Source organism: Syngnathus leptorhynchus, chromosome 13 (genome assembly GCF_054491065.1).
Source record: "Syngnathus leptorhynchus isolate UIUO chromosome 13, UIUO_Slep, whole genome shotgun sequence".
Taxonomy (NCBI): Eukaryota; Metazoa; Chordata; class Actinopteri; order Syngnathiformes; family Syngnathidae; genus Syngnathus; species Syngnathus leptorhynchus.
In genome coordinates this window covers 463,459-482,156 of record NC_141207.1, presented here as the reverse complement: position 1 = coordinate 482,156, position 18,698 = coordinate 463,459, and the positions used below count along the sequence as shown (strand labels likewise).

Sequence of the window (18,698 nt, the reverse complement as noted above, 5' to 3'; positions counted from 1 at the left end):
CCTCAAGAAGTTTCTCTTGCAAGACCACCCCCTCCCCCTCGTCGGCGGGCCCGCTGCAGGAGCGGCTCGCCGCAGCACACCGAGCACAGTGTGCACACCCCCGGCCGAGGTCGCTAGCCTCCCCTGCGGGCTATATATAGGCCGCGCAATCGCCCGAACGCCTGCCCGCTCCGGCGTCTTGATTTCTCGAGTAGCCAGCCAATCTGCATCCGAGAGGGCTGCCCAGCGTGGCTTTGACTGTGAGGGCGGGTGCCGTCGCATGGACTGACATGGCCACCGACCTCGCCATGAGCGCAGAGCTGCCCAACAGCCCGCTGGCCATCGAGTACGTCAATGACTTTGACTTAATGAAGTTCGAGGTGAAGAAGGAGCCCCCGGAAGCAGAGCGCTACTGCCACCGCCTGCCGTCGGGCTCGCTCTCCTCCACGCCTATCAGCACGCCCTGCTCGTCAGTGCCTTCCTCGCCCAGCTTCTGCGCCCCGAGTCCCGGCGTGCAGCCCAATCAGAGCATCTCCAGCGGGGCAGCCAGCACTGGCACCGGCGGCAGCAACAGCAGCGGCAGCGGGGGCGGCGGCAATAATCATAGCAACGCGGGCAAGCCTCAGCTGGAGGACCTGTACTGGATCCCCAGCTACCAGCACCACATCAATCCCGAGGCGCTCAACTTGACCCCGGAGGACGCGGTGGAGGCTCTCATCGGCAACGCACACCACCACCACCATCACCAGGCCTACGAAGGCTTCCGCGCCCAACAGTACGCCGGGGACGACCTGTCGGCAGCCTCGGCGGCACACCACCACCACCACCAGCCCCACCACCACCATCACCATCACCACCACGTGCGCCTGGAGGAGCGCTTCTCCGACGAGCAGCTGGTCAGCATGACCGTGCGCGAGCTCAACCGGCAGCTGCGCGGCTTCAGCAAGGAGGAGGTGATCCGCCTCAAGCAGAAGAGGCGCACGCTGAAGAACCGCGGCTATGCGCAGTCGTGCCGCTTCAAGCGCGTGCAGCAGCGGCACATGCTGGAGACGGAGAAGTGCACGCTGCAGAACCAGGTGGAGCAGCTCAAGCAGGACGTGGCGCGCCTGGCCAAGGAGCGGGACATTTATAAGGAGAAGTACGAGAAGCTGGCAAGGCGGACCTTCAGTGCGGCGGCTCCCGGACCCCCCAACCCTTCCGGGAAGCAGGCCGACTTCTTCATGTGAGGCCGCAGTCGCGCACGTCAGCGCACGTCAGCGCACGTCAGCGCACGTCAGCGCACGTCAGGACCCTCTCGCTTGCTGTCAAGTCTCTTTCGAGTCATCATTTGATTTTGTTTACAGGTCGACAAACGCTGCAAGTAGCATTAGATGCACTCCCGATAATCCCCGAGCGCAATTTGAGTCTTAAAACTCGAGTGACGCGGGCGTGCAGATGTGGAAATCGCGCCCGAGTTGCTCGACAAGTCTAACTTGACATTTTGAAAGAAAAAACAAAAGCTTACTCGAGACTCATTTCGGTCTCGCAAGTGTATTTGCTCCCATCGCAACCCAGCATGCAGGACATGTATGGTCGGTCGCCTCACTCGTGTGTATGGACAGCATGCCGCTTCGACGTTCCTCCTTCTCTTCCTCCCTTCACGCGTCAGGCCTGCAAGAAGCCACCGCGTCACCTAAACAACGCGAGGGCCGCAAGAACTAAAATGCAACACAAACGGCAAATTGTGTCAGAAATATGGATGCGGCTATTTTCAATTCAATTTTCTAAAGACATTTGCTGGGCCACATTTTAGACTGTATTTATTTCCAAGTGTACATAAATGTAGAAAAACGGCAGCTTGTTTATTTTACATGCGCCCTTTTTAACAAAAAGAAAAAAAAGAAGGAAAAAGAAATTGCGTTTGTTGCTTGGATGCTTCCTCTGCACTGATCATTTTTTTAGAGGCAAATCTCATGTTTTTCTCGGTCGTAAAACTTTTGATCCCTAAAATATTGATTTTAATTTCCGAAGGTATATTTGTGTGATAAAATTCGCTGCTAAAACTATGCATCGATCAACTGACAATTCAAATTATTTTTATTTTTTTTGCAAACGAAGAAAAGTGCAGCCTGGTTGCATTCATAAGATGTCGCATCCGCTCATCGGAGGACGCTTAAGAGGACTTTTTCTTTTTTGACAGCTTGGACTTTGACTCGCGTCGGAGTAAGGCAACAAATTGTCTTTCAAGTGTGCAATAATGTGCAGCGCAGGCTTGATGTTTCCAAATGGAGCGAAGCATCCAAAAGGAAAGCCCCAAATCAACTGAGGTTATTTTAGTATTCACATTCTCAAGATGGATTTAAATTTGTCCTTAATTTCTCAATTGATTTGGCTATCAAAACATTTGGAAGTTGCGCGTGAACTTGCACTGCTGTTGATGTATATCTGTAAATAGTTTCTATATTTATTCAAATAAACGTGTCCTATCCTGTCGACAAATGAAAAGGCAACAACGTTGTTGGGAATCTTGTTTTCATAATGTTTAATAAAAAGACGTGTTCCAATTCTGCATGTCCCGCTGCTGCCGTCCGTCCTCCTTGCGGAGGCGCCTTGTTATTTTTGCTCGCTTTCAGCTATTAAATGTGAATTTTATTTGGGAGATTTTTTGACAACATTTTCAAATGAGTTGCGTGGTATTGCGCTGCTCTGCGCGCTGGATGTCCGATGACATTTTGAACCCACTAACATTTGATTCTGATGGCGAGACTCGTTTATTCATTTTATGGAACATGGTTTGATGATGAAATTGAAAACAAAAGACAAATGTTGCATTTCATTTGTCTCTCTGGGCAATGTTATTGCTCCTTATTTATTTGCTCTCCCCCGTAGGAGGAAAAACAACGTTTACGCATGCCCGCACGACTCAAGGCCGCTGTCGGCCGCGGCCCGTATCACCTCATCATTTCCATCTTTGGAGTTTTGACGAGCCGGACGAGCGACGCACAATTTTTTTGGTGCATAATTCGTACGAGTAAATACGAACAACAACTGTGTCAATATCAATTTTTTCACCCTTAAAAAAGAATTTCCCTTGTCATTTTTCAGTTGAATGTCGACTCGACTTACCTCTTTTATTACCGCAGATTTGTGTGCGCAATTTATATATTCCAAAGAAACACAAAATCAAGTGCTGGTTATCTTCTAAAGAAAGTGCTGATTTGCGAAACCCTTTTTTGAAGTAATTCTGACTCCGGTTCCATTTTCACTTACCATCGTTGGCGCCTGTCAATTTATTCATTTCGCTCAGTGCCAGGCTTTCTGCTGACTTCTTCCAAATGTTGAGCGGTGTGACAGGCATCAGCGCATCCAAGGGAATACTTGTATGCTTAACCTGCCTTTTATTGTATGCTGACAAACTCTAAAGGCGCGAGATGATGTGAGCGCGTGTTTGTGGCACGTCGTAGCACCAGCATGCAGCCGCACCCGAGAGAGCAAAGGCTCGGCCGCTCGCTCGCAGGCTGGCTGGCTCGCTGGCTCGCTCGGTCGGTCGTCTTCAGGTTCGGCTGCACTGCATGCAGTCGGAGCTGCAAGAATGACAGACACGTTCAAGGCTGGCATGTTGGTGACTTTTCTTTCGTCCCTGCAAACAGATGGATTCATCAATCGAGCTTGACATTAGACTATCTATCCTCTTCCAGACACACATTAGCACTTCCTTATAGCTGGTCATCAACTTTTCAATTTTTTGTGAGAGCTGTCACGTCGAGTGGAAATGTCACGCTCGCTTTTTCGGAAGTGGCAACAGATTGGCCAAAAGGAAAGAAGAAAAATAAAACCCAATCTATCTTTCTTTCTGATATTTTATTTTTGCTTCACTGACAACCTCCATTCTGACCTCAGATGAGGCAAATAATTGGCGGCAAAAACGTCCGCAGTCGCACGAGCGAACCGCTCCAAAACCTCATTGACGTTTTTGATGAATCGCCTGCCTGCTTGCTGTTAATGCTCACGGGGTGTTGTTCCTAATTACCTCCAATGATTGAGTTAGTGACCCGGGCGGGGCCAGAAAGCTCCGGAGTGCAAAAAAGACCCGATTGAACGGGGCTTTCGCTCGGTTCCCAATACTCCCAGAAAAGCAATTGAGCCGCCGTGACCCAGCGGCGCATGCTCGCCTCTCACTGACTCCATACTGTCATGCGCAATCAGACGTGCGCGCGCCCGCCCGCCCCCCCGCGCACACACGCGCGCTGACATGTCGCGTGCTGAGCAGGCAAATTCAAACATGCTATCGCAGGGGAAAATTTGCCCAAAGCAGCAAAAAAATAGCAATAAATAAAGAAATAAATCAATAAATCAAAAGAGCGGCTCTCTATTTTTGAAAGGTGAGCGCAATACCAGACAAAGCTAAGCGGCACACAAAAAGTAGAACAGAGATCGGCAATTACTTTAAAATTCAGACAATGGCATCGTGGGCCATTTCTTTTTTTTTGGGGGGGGGGAGGTCCCTACTATTTAAATTATTCATTATTATATTAAAATAAACATAATCTTACTTTGAAAATGCATTTAATTTAATTCCATTTGAACAGACCTTGTTATGTTGTTAATTTGACGAAATATAGACTATTTTTTACCTTGCCCTTTGGAGGAGGGAGACAGGACCCTTTTTTTTTTTTTTTTTGCATAAGATTACACGCACTCGCGTGTCAATACCGTTCCGACCTGTGCGTCATGGATAACTGAAACAGGATGTTCCACCTGTTGTTGTCACTAAGGACTATCATACCTCAATAAATGTTTCGAATTTGATGGGATTGTTGTATGGCATACAACAACCCCATCAAATGTATGCCCTTTTTTCTTTTAAAATAATTTGAATTTGTTTTTATTATTATTATTTTTTAAATACATCATTTTAACGTCATCTCGCGGGCCAGACAGAATAGATGGCGGGCCAAAATTGGCCTGCGGGCCCCTATTTGCCAACGACTGAAGTAGAAAGATGATATGCTGAGCACTGACAACAGAGAAGGCGGCGTGTGTGCGTGCGTGCGTGCGCGCGCGCGCGTGCCCGCCAGTTTTGTCGTGTTAGTGGAAATAAAATGCTTTTCACAAACGATGCGTTAGCAAAAGACGAGAATCCGCAGCTGCAGTCATAGTCCTAATTTCATGACCCAGTCGGAGAAGGCGTCCCCACCTGGCGCAAAAACAAACGAAGCCCTTGCAAACATTCCAATTTGGGGAACATCCGTCAGTCTCTTATCCAACATCAGAGGCAAATGTTCATCCGTATCAACTGACAAATATTCTACGCATGCATGCAAACACGATTTGAATTTGAAGGTCAAGCTTTTGAAATGCGGACAACCGTGTTCAGGACAGTGAATGTGTTTAAAACATGTTTAGCTTGGGCCATTTGGATTGTGGCAATGTTCCTTGTTGTGGCAAGTTTGAGTCCTGCACGGAGCAGCAGTTTGTCTCCATGCAGACGGGGAAGCTGAAAAGCTCACTTCCATGTTTGACAAAGTGGAAGTTTTGGATGAGCTGAGACGTGAGTGGCGACCACACTGGACTCTGGCAGTGGCAAAAAGACTCTGAGACGTGACAGTGGAGTGCTGGTGCTCCTGCGGCTAGCCGTCTGTGCCTGCAAAACGCCAAGCGTGCAACACGCAAAGCCAAAGTGACCACGCGTGTCACTGAGCTGAAGACCCCAACCCAGAGGCGTCTTGTGCCCGTAGACACACAGTTGAGTGAGTCCACATCAAACAGGGTCCCCACAATTGTTTTTAGCATATGACTCACTCTGAAAGGTTTCACTGACGCAACGCGACAAGTATCTACCGTCATTTTCGGGCTATATATTTTAAAGGATTTAATGATTTGGAGTGACACAGAAGGTTTGAAAAACTATTATGGCTTTTACGCACGCCCGATCCTTCTCGACGGGAGCTCTCTTTCCACCTCCGTGGACGGAAGTCGGGGGCCGGCGCTCGGCCGGGTGGCCGTCCGGGGATGTTGGATGGGGCTCGGACATGGCTTTTACGCACGCACGCTGCTATTCTATGGAGCTCTCTTCCACCTCCGTGGATGGAAGTCGGAGGCCGGCGCTCGCCCCGGTGGCTGTCCGGGGACGGTGGATGGGGCTCGGACAGGGTCCACTTTTGTTTGCCGACCCAGAGCTCACGGGTTTTTTTCTCTTTATTGTGCATTTTATGGCCGGTGCGACTTATACTCCGGCGCGACTTACAGTCCGAAAATGGCGGTATTTTTCATCCCCATTTGTGACAAAGTAAGACGAAGCAGCCACGTAACGTTCTCCCACTCGCTTTTGACTTCAAGCGTCCTTATTTGTCCCGTTTGATGGCGCAGCTAAGCGGAGACAAAGAACATAAAGACGCGCCTGTGGAGGAAGAGTGCCGACTCAGCGCTTGCCGTTCTGGAACTGTCACGGCCATCCTCATTTGGTGACAAGACCACGAAGACGAGGTGGAAAAGGAACAAAGTCGAGCAAAGTTGATGGAAGAGAGGAGCCGCTTGTCGAACACGCCAGCGCCTTTTCATTTGCGATGAGACGTGTTGGCAGTTTGGGGCCAACGCTCGCATTCTTTCCCACCTTTGTGCTAAAAGTGGCGCTCTTCCCAATGTATTTTTCTCAGTTCTCTTTTTGAAGGCGTCTTTTCAAAATACATTGCAGTACATTTAGTGCCGGGTGCTTCCACTTATGTGGCTGCATTGATCCTCCCATTCCGAGACCATCTTTGGCTCGCATCCTCGATGAATGTGTTTTCTACTGCATTTCATATTTCGAATAATATCCCCTGGTGTGCATGATGTTTAACGATGCGGTGGACAAAGGTGTTGTGTGGCTTGAGTTTGAGATCTCCTTCCTCCACTGCAAGCAGACGGGCACTTGAGCGCAGCGCCGTTTGCACGCAATGGGCACGCCGCGGCACGGCAAGCTGTCGGGCCTCCCAGAAGTGTGGGGTCAGGGAGGCCCCATGAATAAGTCATCCTCCGCTGGCCGGCCACTCACTTCTATTAAATTTGCATGGCCTTTATTGTTCAGAGAGCAACATTTGCTTTCAAATATTGGACATGATAGTGGCGAGGGATGGCAGATCTCCCGCACCCCTGGGGCCTGGTTCAAAAGTCTTTAACGGGTCCCCGTCCGGGCCCGCTGCTCTTTTGACCGTCACTTTCATCTTCCGGGCCTCATTTGACAATGAGCAAGCAGACTGTATTGATGAAAGGTCGCTGAGGAACTTTATCAATGATGTCGTTTGGACCTAGGTAACAAATGGGTTCGGAACCAAGAGCGGCACTGCAGAGAAACAAATGAATGGTCTTTGTCGTTGGCTTCAGTCTCTGGGCTATTGCGGAGTGCTCGCATCTGATACAGCATCGGAGATTCAATATTCATCGGTGGGTGTACAGGAAAGGACGCCCCTCCCCGTCCATAAAATGCATGATGTAAAATATGTATTTGCAACCGCAAGTGGTGTCGTTTATTCCGTTGCTCTGCAGTTGCTGGCAGTACAACGAGCCAGGAGGGACACTCTTGGAAAAGGTACACTCTGAATCCTTCGAGTCAATCATTGCAGTCTGGCTGGAGAATTTGTGCCCCCTGGTGGAGTTACCCTTTGAATCTGATCTCACGCTTCTTCACGTCACTGTGGATCAATCTTTTTTCTTCAGGTCGCATCACACGGGAAGCCATTCAAGCGAGCACGAAGCGTAGGCAACATCACTGCCACAATTGGGGGAACATCTTCCTAACCAGGATGGGAAAATAGGTTCAATGCATTTATAAAAGACCCAAAAGCAAAAGGTTTGGTGCAAACCACAAAATGACTAGCGAGTGTGATTTTCTTTTTTGTAGTCCAAAGATCTGTGAGCGTTCCAAGAGGTGCCAAAACTGCCAAAACTGCCAAGCGGCAAAGCGACAGTAACCCAAACTCATGTTGCTCCGGGGAAGAAAGAAAACGATCTTGGCACATTGCGGAAGCTGCGAATGAATCTAAAACGTCTTTGGAATGAAATGCAAGGCAGCGTCCTGTGACCGACTCGACTAATGCGGCTTCTTCCATCTTCCATTTTGCTGAATTATTGAAGACAGCCTTACATCAACATGCTACCTATGACTGACAGGTGGACACTCATTGAAAAGTCACCAAACACTTTGGGACCTGTAACTAAAATATTTACAAGCTTCTTAGCATACACAGAGAACGCTAGCAATTTGGAATCTATATTAAAATGTGTCGTGTCTGGTTGCACGTGTGTGTGATGATCATGTGCTGGCTAGAACCATAAACCACTTGGCCCTTTTTTTTTCTTCCCTTTTGTCCAATGGTCAGTCAGTGAGCACTGCAGCATGTTCGTTCACAAGTGGAGCGTTGCATTGGGCCCGGGTTGGCCCGAGCCAAGTAGACGTATTTGATGTCATCTTGAGACCTTTGGAAAGAGGTGCAAGTCAGCATTCTGGAGAGTTGATCAATATTAATCACATCTAGTAGAATGCATAAGCAGGAATTAGACTTCATAAAAACTAATGGCGAGTAGCATCTGAGGTCGTCGGGTGTGCAGACGGGAGAAGGACGTCATCTGGGCTTCATGTTGTCGCTCAGCCCCAAAACCAAAAATGATGCTCTCAAGGCAAGTGATGCAGTCTTGCCACCCCAGATTGCAAATGCCAGCACCTGTTGCGGTCAGCCGGCCGCTTTAAGACGCACGCAAACAACGGCGAGCGCATCGTCGGCGTGTCCACAAAGAGCGGCTAGCTGAGCAAACAACACGATGTGCGCCTAATCAGCTGCAATCAAAGGCACAAATCGCTGAACAGGGGCGAATTGACGGCGGCCCTGATGAAAGGCGTCTGTGAGAACGAGAGGAGAGGGAGAACAAAGATGATGAAAAGATTCTGGCCCGAAGTGTATTCATTTGTGTTTGAACATCGCCACGGCAGCATCGTCGGTCCGTGGGCCCGCCGGGCTTAAGGTGGTCGGAGCGAGGCACGAAAAGCGCTGACTTTTCTTTGCTTTCCTTGTGCTGTTTTGCAAAATGCTGTGTTTGCCTATCGCTCAGCAAAAGCCGCCGCTCAGGTCCCAGCAAAGCCGTGAGAGGCTCCCATTGACCGCAAAGTTCGCTGATGCTCGGACGATATCGAGCACGTTGGGTTCGTTTCATCTCCACAGAAGGGCAAATCACGTTTTCTCTCTGCTGGACTTTCGGCCTCCGTTCAGTTTGTTTGCGCAAGAGAGTTAACGTTGCGTCCTGCGTTGGAGCGTGAGATTAGTCATTAATGACAAGTCTAACGAAGGGAGAGAAAAAAACAGCTCGACAAAGTCCAGCCATCCGGCGGCCCAGACCTGCTGACTGAGAGAATGTGGAGTGATCTTGTGTGCGAGATCTTCTCATTGTTCCTTTCATGGAGCTTATTTACCTCCCTGAGTTTCTTCCACAAGGCAAAGCAGGCTCCTCTCTTTCCATAGAAAGTTTCCTTGTGGCGACAGAATTCAACTTTTTCTCGTATTCTTCATTTTGTTCTTTCATTTTATGCTGTCTTCCTGTTTCACTTGGTTGCGGTCGCTTGTTTGCACTCACTTTTCAATGATACAAAGGGCTGCCCTGAAAATTTGCTCAAGGCTCGAACAAAGAAAAAATTGTGCGGCAAAACCCATTGACACGATTGTGGCCGATCAATCGGCCTGTGTTCACACCCACAACGGTGCCAATGGACCTTTTTGAATGGTGCACGCCACGCAGCTGCAAAAGTACCAAAACATCAACACATGCCTGGGCTATTCCTGTCAGCCGGCATCTCCGGCCCAAAGAAGGAATCCCCGCAAGTGCGTCCTCTTGACCGCAAGCCGCCGCTCGCTTGGAGCAATCCCCAAAATGCGAGCAGAGGGAGGCTCGCCGTGGTTAATGATGTCGCCGGCTGATCCGTGTTCGCTCCGCCGGTGCTCAAATCCTCGGCTGTTCCCATGTGGGCTCCGTGATAAGTCCCATCATGCCTTTCAGCTGACCCACCTTGGCCCCATTATTCATTTTCTCCGTCTCCGCCTCAGAAGGGATTTGGGTGGACCGGGGCCAACTTTGGAAGGGTTAATCGCCGCCAAAGAGGGAAAAGGGAGGAGCGGCTCAGCCCGGAAAACAATTTCGCAAGCGTCACAAGGAACAGGCAAGGAAGGCCACAAGCCACGCAATCCTGGGAGAAGCCTAATTTCACCCCCGGAATAGGACAGGACGTGATACTTTGGCTGTCTCACGGGTTCTGAAACAACTCTTCTTCTTTCTGTAACTCTTCTACGTGCACCGCAACAGGAAAATACGAGGCGGACCTGTCGTGTTCACTCAAAAGATGATTTGCATTTTGAAAGAGCACATGTTGACTGGACAGTAGGAGAATTTGTTGCGTTTTGGAGGGGGCGAGAGAGAAGGGGGGGGGGAGAGCGAGAGAGAGAGAGATGTGTGATGTGAATAATTGATCATCAGTCAATTTCAAGAGGCTGAACATGTCTTTCCTGATGAGCGAGCTGCCAGCCGCGATTGCGTCACTGAGGTGCCCCTGCCAAAAACAACCCGCAGAAAAGGCCTCGGCTGCATCAGAGCCGAACCCGCGTCGGAGCAGAACACTGCCGCCAATCTGGCGGCCACTCAAAGGCAGGAAAAAAGTAGCAGAGGGTGGCAATTCCGCTGAGCTGCTCTCTCGGGCGGCTCGGCGACTGAGTTTCTTCATCGCTTGCCCCGTCCGTCCGTGCGGGCTTTGGAACGCAAAGAAGTTCTGTTCAAGACTGTTGAGCAAAGCGGGCTAAGCCGTCAAAATCAAGTCAGTTTGCTAATGCGCAGTAGTGTGCGCTTGGCATCATGCAACAGCCTGCGTGTGGCCAAACGTTGGTAAGACATAATTCGCTCATCAGGAAAGGCCTCATTTTACAGACACACCACAAGCTCGTATTCTTCTCGGCTCATTAAACTGAAGACTCCTTCCCTTCTGCTTAGTGTGTTTGTGTGTGTGTGTATGTGGTGTGTGTGTGCGTGCGTGTGTGTGTGTGTTTTCATTCTCACTGCTGCCTATTCAATTCATCTCCTTTGTACAGTATAGGTATTTCCCGGACCTTACCTCCATGGTTGGCACCCCCACACACGCCCACACGTGTTCTTTCAGGCGAGCGAGCGAGCGCCGGTGCTCGCTCTTGACAGTTCTTTTGAAAAATTCAAAAGTGCCTCCACCTGTCCCCTTGCGATTCTTCATGCGCTCGTTCCTCACGTCAGACAAAGGTCAAAAGACATTGGACTGAAATTCTTTTCCAGGCCTTTTTTATGTATATGCTGAACGTTGTGAGAGGAAAATGGAATGCCATCGGGCTGCACTTTGGCCACCCCGAGAGATGCAAACACTGTGATTTCATTGTCATGATTTATTCACGGCCGGCCTCCTTCCCTTTCTCACACGGGTCCACTCGAGAACTTTTGTCAGTAGACTTGTGTCCGATTCACCTTTGACTTTGGCTGCTCTTTATCCGTTCATAACAAACGGCATTACGAGCGTTTGCCGTTTATTTGGAACGATAAGAGCACGTCCGCTGTTTATTTATGGTCACGGCGCAGAGAAAGGCAACCTCCTCTGACTTGTTATTCAGCCGTGAAAAGTAAAGCCCCGAGCTGGAGACAGAAGGCCGTCCTTTGCCTCCTGGAAAATCTCACTCTCTCTGGCTAAGCCCCAAAGAGGACTTTTCTTGATCCGGCCGAAGCCGCTCGAAGGGTTTCGGCTCGGCTTGGCAGGAATTGGCCCGAATCCGCTGGCAGCCTATCCCAGAGGGGGAAGCCACGATGCCGTCGAGATGCGTTTGACGGTGGCTCCCTCGTGCCGCCGACGTCCAAACGCTTTTGCCGCCTTCCGCTTTTGCTCCTCGCCAACTGGACTCCGGCGTCGTTCTTGCCGTATCCTTTTCCTTTCGCCGCCGGAGTTCATCATTCATTTTTAGAAGGCTTCTCTTGGGGACAATTAGGAGTGTTCTCCTGATATTTTGGAACTTATCAACATTTTTTTTGGACTCCCTAACGTTTCGTTCCACTGTGCTGCCGTTGGGGGAGAAGTTCAGAGCAAATGGTTTCACATTCATCATTTTGCCTTTGAATGGGTCACGCTTGCTTGTCTGCGCTCAAATCATTGGTGGCAATTTGTGGCTTTCAAGGAATTGAAAGTGGTTGCCTCTTTGCACCGCTTGATGCTGTGCGTGAGTGTGTGTGTGTGTGTCAGTGTGTGTGTGTGTGTGTGTGTGTGTGTGTGTGTGTGTGTGTGTGTGTGTGTGTGTGTGTGTGTGTGTGCATGTTCAAAGAGACAGACAGGCCATTGACTGGGTCAGGATGTGGCTGGAGTTTGCAGACAGACGAGTGGGATTGACTCAGCCTCATTGATAAATTGCCTTCGCTGGCCGGCACAGAGAAGGAAGCCTCGCGGAAGGAAGGAAGGAAGGAAGGAGACGACACGCATCCGAGTATCGGGACGGAAGTTGAGTTATCGATCGGGATAGCGATCACTCGGGAAACCATTCAAAAATAAAGCGCCTCGTCGTGCGCGGCTGCTGAGATGCTCGCGTGGGAGCTGTGGCCCATCCGGGGAGGAAAGAGGAGCCCGCCCGGCTCCGCTGTTTGCCTTTCGTCACGTGTTGTTGACGTTGCCTGCAACAAAGATTAGTCCGCAAGCCTAAAAATAAATCGCCGATGACTTTGTAAACAAATTGCGTTGAAAAAGCGAACGGAGAGCGAGGAGGAATAGGAGGCTTCGTCCAGGCCAGCGGGAGGAAGAAGGTTTCTGTCCACTAGAGATAAGTGGCCGTCCGTCCCCTCAGGTCTTCCACAATGGCAATATGAGACACGCACACACATGCTCGCTCACATCTTGAGCTGCACATGCACGTCGACAGCATCGTATTTGAGCGCACGTAAAAGTATCCGAAGATGGAGTTTAATGCAGCAAGGATCTGCTGGAAAATCAGCCTGACTAAGCTGCCAATTTACATGCCTAAGCAAAGTCGTTAACCCCGAGAGGCCGGCTGGGCCGGGCCGGGCCGGGCCGAGCCGGGCCGGCCCGGGAGGGGCTGAGCGCCCGCCGCCGACTAATGGCATTTCTGCGTTAATGAAATTTCCAGAAGAGAGCGACAGAATCAGCAAAGTGAGAGCGTCCGCTTGGGCCGTGCTGGAAAAAGTCAAGGAAGGAGCAGGAAGGCCAAACGAGAGACACCAAAGTCGTGCATCTTGACAACATCTTGGTGTTACTGTGAAGAATGCCAAGGCGGCCGATCTTGGAATATTTTCAGATTGAGCTGCTGCCACTCAGCTATTAGACGTCAACTTTGCCCTGGAGAAGATTGTGATGAGAAGAAGAAGAAGAAGAGAGGCAGTGCTGATTAGGGAGGAAATTACTCGTGAGTCTGCAGAACGGCCAAGCGTCTTTTTGGGTACGGCTTGCTGTTTTTTCTTTGGTGCTGAGGTCGAACTCTTCCCGAGCCCCACCTGGCATGTGCGCTCGCTCACGCACGCACACACGCAACATCCGGTCCACCCCGCTCACCCTCCGTCAGCATCGGCCAATCGATGGCGCGCGCCCCGCCGAGCGTGTCTGCGGCAGGCCGAGCAAAGGCTCCCTCAGCGGGGGATTGTGGCAAATCTGATTTATGACGCCCGCCGTCTTGCTGACCGCTGACTTTTGCTCCTTCCATCCCTTTGTCTCTCCCTCTCGGCCTCGGCTCGTTTTTTTTCGTCTTTCTTTTCTACGCAATGTTGTGGCTTACGTGTGATGAAACATATCCAAGCATGTGATGAGTCGATTTATGCCCATGAACTGCACCGTGTTGTTTTATGGCTCAATCACGAGTCGGGTTCTGCTGGCCAGACGTGCTCGTTAAGATAAGCCCTCAATTGCTGCAAATACAGACCCGGTTTACCTCAAGAAGATGCAGTCTGAGGAAGGAGAAGCGGCACCGGCTTCCAGCTCGCCATTGAATTGTTGCAAAATTGTTCCTGATTTGCCTCTGTCAACATTGCTTTCATAACTTTATCAATAGCCCATCTCGTCGACGGCTGTCTTGAAGCCAGGCTCCGAGGCAAACAAAAGCTGCAACTCGGCTTTTTTTCCAATACCCGACCGTTAGCAAACGTTGCGCGGGATGATATTTCATGAGACGTTAAGTTTACCAAGGCCACAAAATGGTTGAGATGAGCCCGATTGCGCAATAAAGCCGCTCGCCTGGTTTTGTCTACGCCGATGGAAAAGTGAGCCCCGGTGTTGAGATATCGCTCTGTGCCGCCACTCCCGTGGGCAGGACGAGCCACCAGCGAGATTTCCCCGGCGACAGCTCGGGTCGCTGCCGGCAATTATGTCTCAATTAGCCGAGAAGTAAACAAAGTGTGCCGCTTGGAAAGCAGATGTAAGAAAGCAAAAGACTCCCCAGGGTCTTGTTTGAAGCATCCTGAGCCTTTTCCAAGGCCGTTCATTGATTACGCAAAATCACTTTGAGGTTGTTAGCCAGGGCGGCTAGGTGGCGCGCTGGGTAGCACGTCCGCGTCACAGTTAGGAAGGTGCGGGTTCGAGTCCAACTCCGCCCCTCCCTGTGTGGAGTTTGCATGTTCTCCCCGTGTCGGCGTGGGTTTTGGGATGGTGGGAAACGTAATTTCGATCTCTTTGTGTGTCTTAACATGTGAAGAAATTGACAATAAAGCTGACTTTGACTTTGAGTTGACAGCTCCGCCCCTCTCTTCACCCGAGTGTCCAAAACACGCGGCCGCAAATCCGATGATACGACTACAAAGTGGATCATGGAACTGCGGCCTAGGGTGTCCTGGTGCCAAGTGCACACATGGACACCCTTATGTTTGAACATGGTGTTTATTATTGACAATCTGTGTCCAACATTAGAACACCGCTCGGGTTCAGATCAGGGGGGGTTCCTCCCAATCACGCCCTTCCAGGTCTCACTGTCGTTGCCCACGTGAGCATTGAAGTCATCCAGTAGAACAATGGAGTCCCCAGAAGGAGCGCTCTCCAGCACTTCTTCCAGGGACTCCAAGAAGGGTGGGTACTCTGAGCTGCTGTTTGGTGCATAGACACAAACAACATTCAGGACCCGTCCCCCCACCCGAAGGCAGAGGGAGGCTACCCTCTCGTTCACCGGGGTGAACCCCAATGTGCAGGCGCCCAGCCGGGGGGCACACCTGCTCGACGCCTCTCACCGTGGGCAACTCCAGAGCGGAAGAGAGTCCAGCCCCTCTGGAGAGGGCTTGTACCAGAGCCCAAACTATGTGTGGAGGCGAGTCCGACTATGTCTAGTCGGAACCTTTCTGCCTCACACACCAACTCGGGCTCCTTCCCAGCCAGAGAGGTGACATTCCATGTCCCAAGATCCAGCTTCTGCAGCCGAGGATTGGACCTCCATGGTCCCTGCCTTTGGCTGCCGCCCAGCTTACATTGCACCCGACCCCCGACAGGTGGTGAGCCCGCGGGGAGGGGGACCCACGTTTCCTTTTCGGGCTGTGCCCGGCTAGGCCCCATGGGCGAAGACCAGGCCTGGCTCCAGAGAGGGGCCCCGGTGACCCGCGTCCGGGCGAGGGGAATCTGAGTCCATATATATTTTTCATCATAAGGGGCTTTGGTGAGCCGTGCTTAGTCTGGCCCCTCACCTAGGACCCTTTTGCCATGAGTGACCCTACCAGGGGCACGAAGCCCTAGACAACATTGCTCCTAGGATCATTGGGACACGCAAACCCTTCCACCACGGTGAGGTGACGACTCACTCACTCAAATATTCTGACTGGTATTATGAATATCTTAGAATTATAATTAGTTTGTCAAATACTAATTTATTTTTCAAACAAGCTTAATAAATATAGGAAAATATAGGGCAAAAATAACTTTCTAATTTTTCAACATTTATTTTGATATATCCAACTCAAACGATCTGCTTCGTCATTTTTTGAGATTTTAATAAGTTAACATACTTTTTTAATCTTGTGATATATACTAAGGCCCTGAATGACTTTTTGGAGTGTAACTTTTTGCGAGCAACCCTCCGTCAATCTTTTCTCCTTTTATTCATCTTTTCATCTGAGCGACGGCTCGCCGGTTTCCCGTTTGCCTTTTCCGTCCGTCCCTCTCGGCCGGCTCCTCTCGTATCCTCCCTCCCTCCCTCCCTCCCTCGCCTCTGTGGTCACAGTTCTTGTCGCGGGTGATAATCCGTGTCACGGCGGTTGATTGAGGATTAGGACGAGCAGTTTATTCACGGCGGGGAGAATGATACAGCTTTTAGCCGCAGCGGCTCCCGCGGCAGCCGCTCTCTGCTGAATTAGCAACATGTTTGAATGAGATAAAAGGCACAGTTTAGCCCGCCGCGCTCCTCCACCTAATCCCTGTGCAGCTGTGAAATGAGACGGCCACTCCGCACCGAGACCTGCGCCGGCATGCGCTCCCCTTTCCTGCGTGCGCACTTTCAGACCACACCTGGCTGCCCTGCCGACACACAACTAACTCATCATGACAAAACAGTCTTCACAGATCACCAGGGTGTGTCAGTGATAAAGTGGATGGTTATTTTTTGTTTTCTTTTCCTTCCAGGACAAGGCTCTCCGTCCCGTGTCCCATTCTACCCACAGATCAGAATGGATATTTTCCATTTTGTTCATGTCACCGGGGGTTGGTCATCTTCACCAATAAAGCCGGTCGTATATCTCACTTCATTTGGCAAATGTTGTGTCAGCAAAAAAAAGCCAGGAAATAATCATGTGCGGCTATCTACATACTGGGAAATAATGAAGGGAAGGGGGAGAGCCAAAAGAGGGGGAGCAATATGAGCACTGGATTGTCCATTTGAAATATCCATCCGTCTGTCTTTCTAATCTTGTCAGAATGAAGTCAATCTGGTTTCCCGTTGCTGTCAATGTTGGCGGTTGCAAGCCATGCCATCTCTCAAGTGCTGAAGTGTGTTTCACCCCCCCAAATATCCCAATGACACGTTCCCTTTTCCTGACTGGAGGCATAAAGCCGCGTCAGTGTCACCCTCCATGTTGTCATCTGCGGTTAGCAATAAATAAGTGCTCTGCCCTCGATTGGCTTAGCTCGAGTCGCTTAATATGATATTAATGATCATTTCTCTGTAATGCGCCATTTGCACTAATTGAGATGCAGATGGCGAGTAATGGCATGCGACCCGAGCATTTCGTCCCCCGATTGTCCCGGGGAGGCGGGGCAGGGCAACTGAGCGCGCCATCAAGTGTGGCCACGTCACCTTCAGCGCTGACCTTTGCCGTCGCCACTTCAGGTTAACATGCAGCAGGCAAGACCGGACGCCCCGGCTGGGTGGCAATTGGCGAACTTTTTGGCCAATTGAGACACGATTGTCGATGAGAGCGGCTTCAATGGACGTGCTAAGCAAAGCGATTCCTTCAAGTCGCAAGAAGGTCCTTCCATCTTTCCTCACTCCTCTCCATTGCCTGAATTGATTTGGTGTCAATTGCCATAGCAGTGTGCAAAGATCTCAATTCTCTGCCCAGCATTTCCACGGACTGCGTGGGTTTTAGCGGAATCCTGCGCTGGGAGGACGCTACGTTGTTTGGATTTGGATTGTTGTCTTTCTCGGGGAAAACAAATAAGGAAACTTTGAGAAGGTTGTCTCATCTCAGCCTGGATGGGATGTTGTTGGGATGCGATCACTCTTCAAACTAATAATGTCGCCTAGTTGTGTTACATTAATCTGCTTAGAGTGAGCTGAAGGGATCAGAGCGGGAAGTGGGGCGAGTCACAGGTTCATATTTGGGTCTGCGAGACAGCCTTTTCATCTCCATCTCTGACTGACTCCTTCTCATTCTTCCCCCTCTAGGTGCTGGGTGGGCACACCCCTCATATTCTCCACAATGAACGCAAACACACACACACACACACATACGTATATCTATGTATTGCACACGCACACGAGTGTGTGGACTCCGTGGCACATTGGAGTGCTTATTTCTCCTCCTTCACGCCTTTATCCTAATTCATCGTTTAAACACAGCCGCTGCCCTTGCGTGATCATCCTGCGGCGTGGTTGCCAAAGGGCCAAATTGCCAAAGGGCCTGCAGGCAAAGTCAAGTGCAATTGAAATGTTTTGTTGAGTGAATGTGGCTTCAAGTCAAAAGAAATAACAGCGGGCTGATGTTTGCGAGATCCTTGAACATGGCTTGTCTCTGTCATTTAGATGCCGTCCGCTTTTTGCTTGGTCTCATCCCGTCCGTTTATTTTCCACTCGAAAATTGCACGCACCTTGGTCCCAGGTCCGTTTGAGGAAAATGCGCTCGCTCACATTTGACCTTGACCTCAGCTGACTGAGTGGCAGGCTCCCTTCTCCGAAGCCTAAGCAAAGTGTCACGCTCGTGTATTTTCTACATTGGACTCAGACGAGCCGGCTGAAATGTGGACAACAGAAGAATCGCTGGCTCGCTGCCTCGCCGGCTCGCTGGCTCGCTTCCCCTTCAGCTGCACTTGGCTCTTCAAATCCTAATGAGAGGAGAAAAACTTAATTTGATCCATCAGGGTCTGACCGACAGCCGCCCCGCCCCGCCTCCTCCCCGGTCCTGGGCTCTTCCCAGCGCTCTGATGATTGTTAATCTCATCATATGTCTCTTTGCGCTCAATAAAGCCCCTCCACCTCTATTTTCACTCCAATCAAATTGCTGCCCAACATAACCTGGCCGAGTTGCGCCAT

At 50.5% G+C, this 18,698-nt stretch overlaps 1 protein-coding gene across 1 annotated transcript; it reads left to right on the top strand.

The window, feature by feature from the left end:
* Positions 1–269: 269 nt before the first annotated feature.
* On the top strand, positions 270–1,205 carry mafaa (MAF bZIP transcription factor Aa). Its single transcript, XM_085928182.1, has one exon. It carries the CDS (start codon positions 270–272, stop codon positions 1,203–1,205), a length of 936 nt encoding a protein of 311 aa, XP_085784308.1.
* Positions 1,206–18,698: the final 17,493 nt, after the last annotated feature.

What these genes read in the sequence shown, in the direction of transcription:
- mafaa (XM_085928182.1), top strand. Translation starts at nt 270, where the DNA reads ATGGCCACCGACCTCGCCATGAGCGCAGAGCTGCCCAACAGCCCGCTG.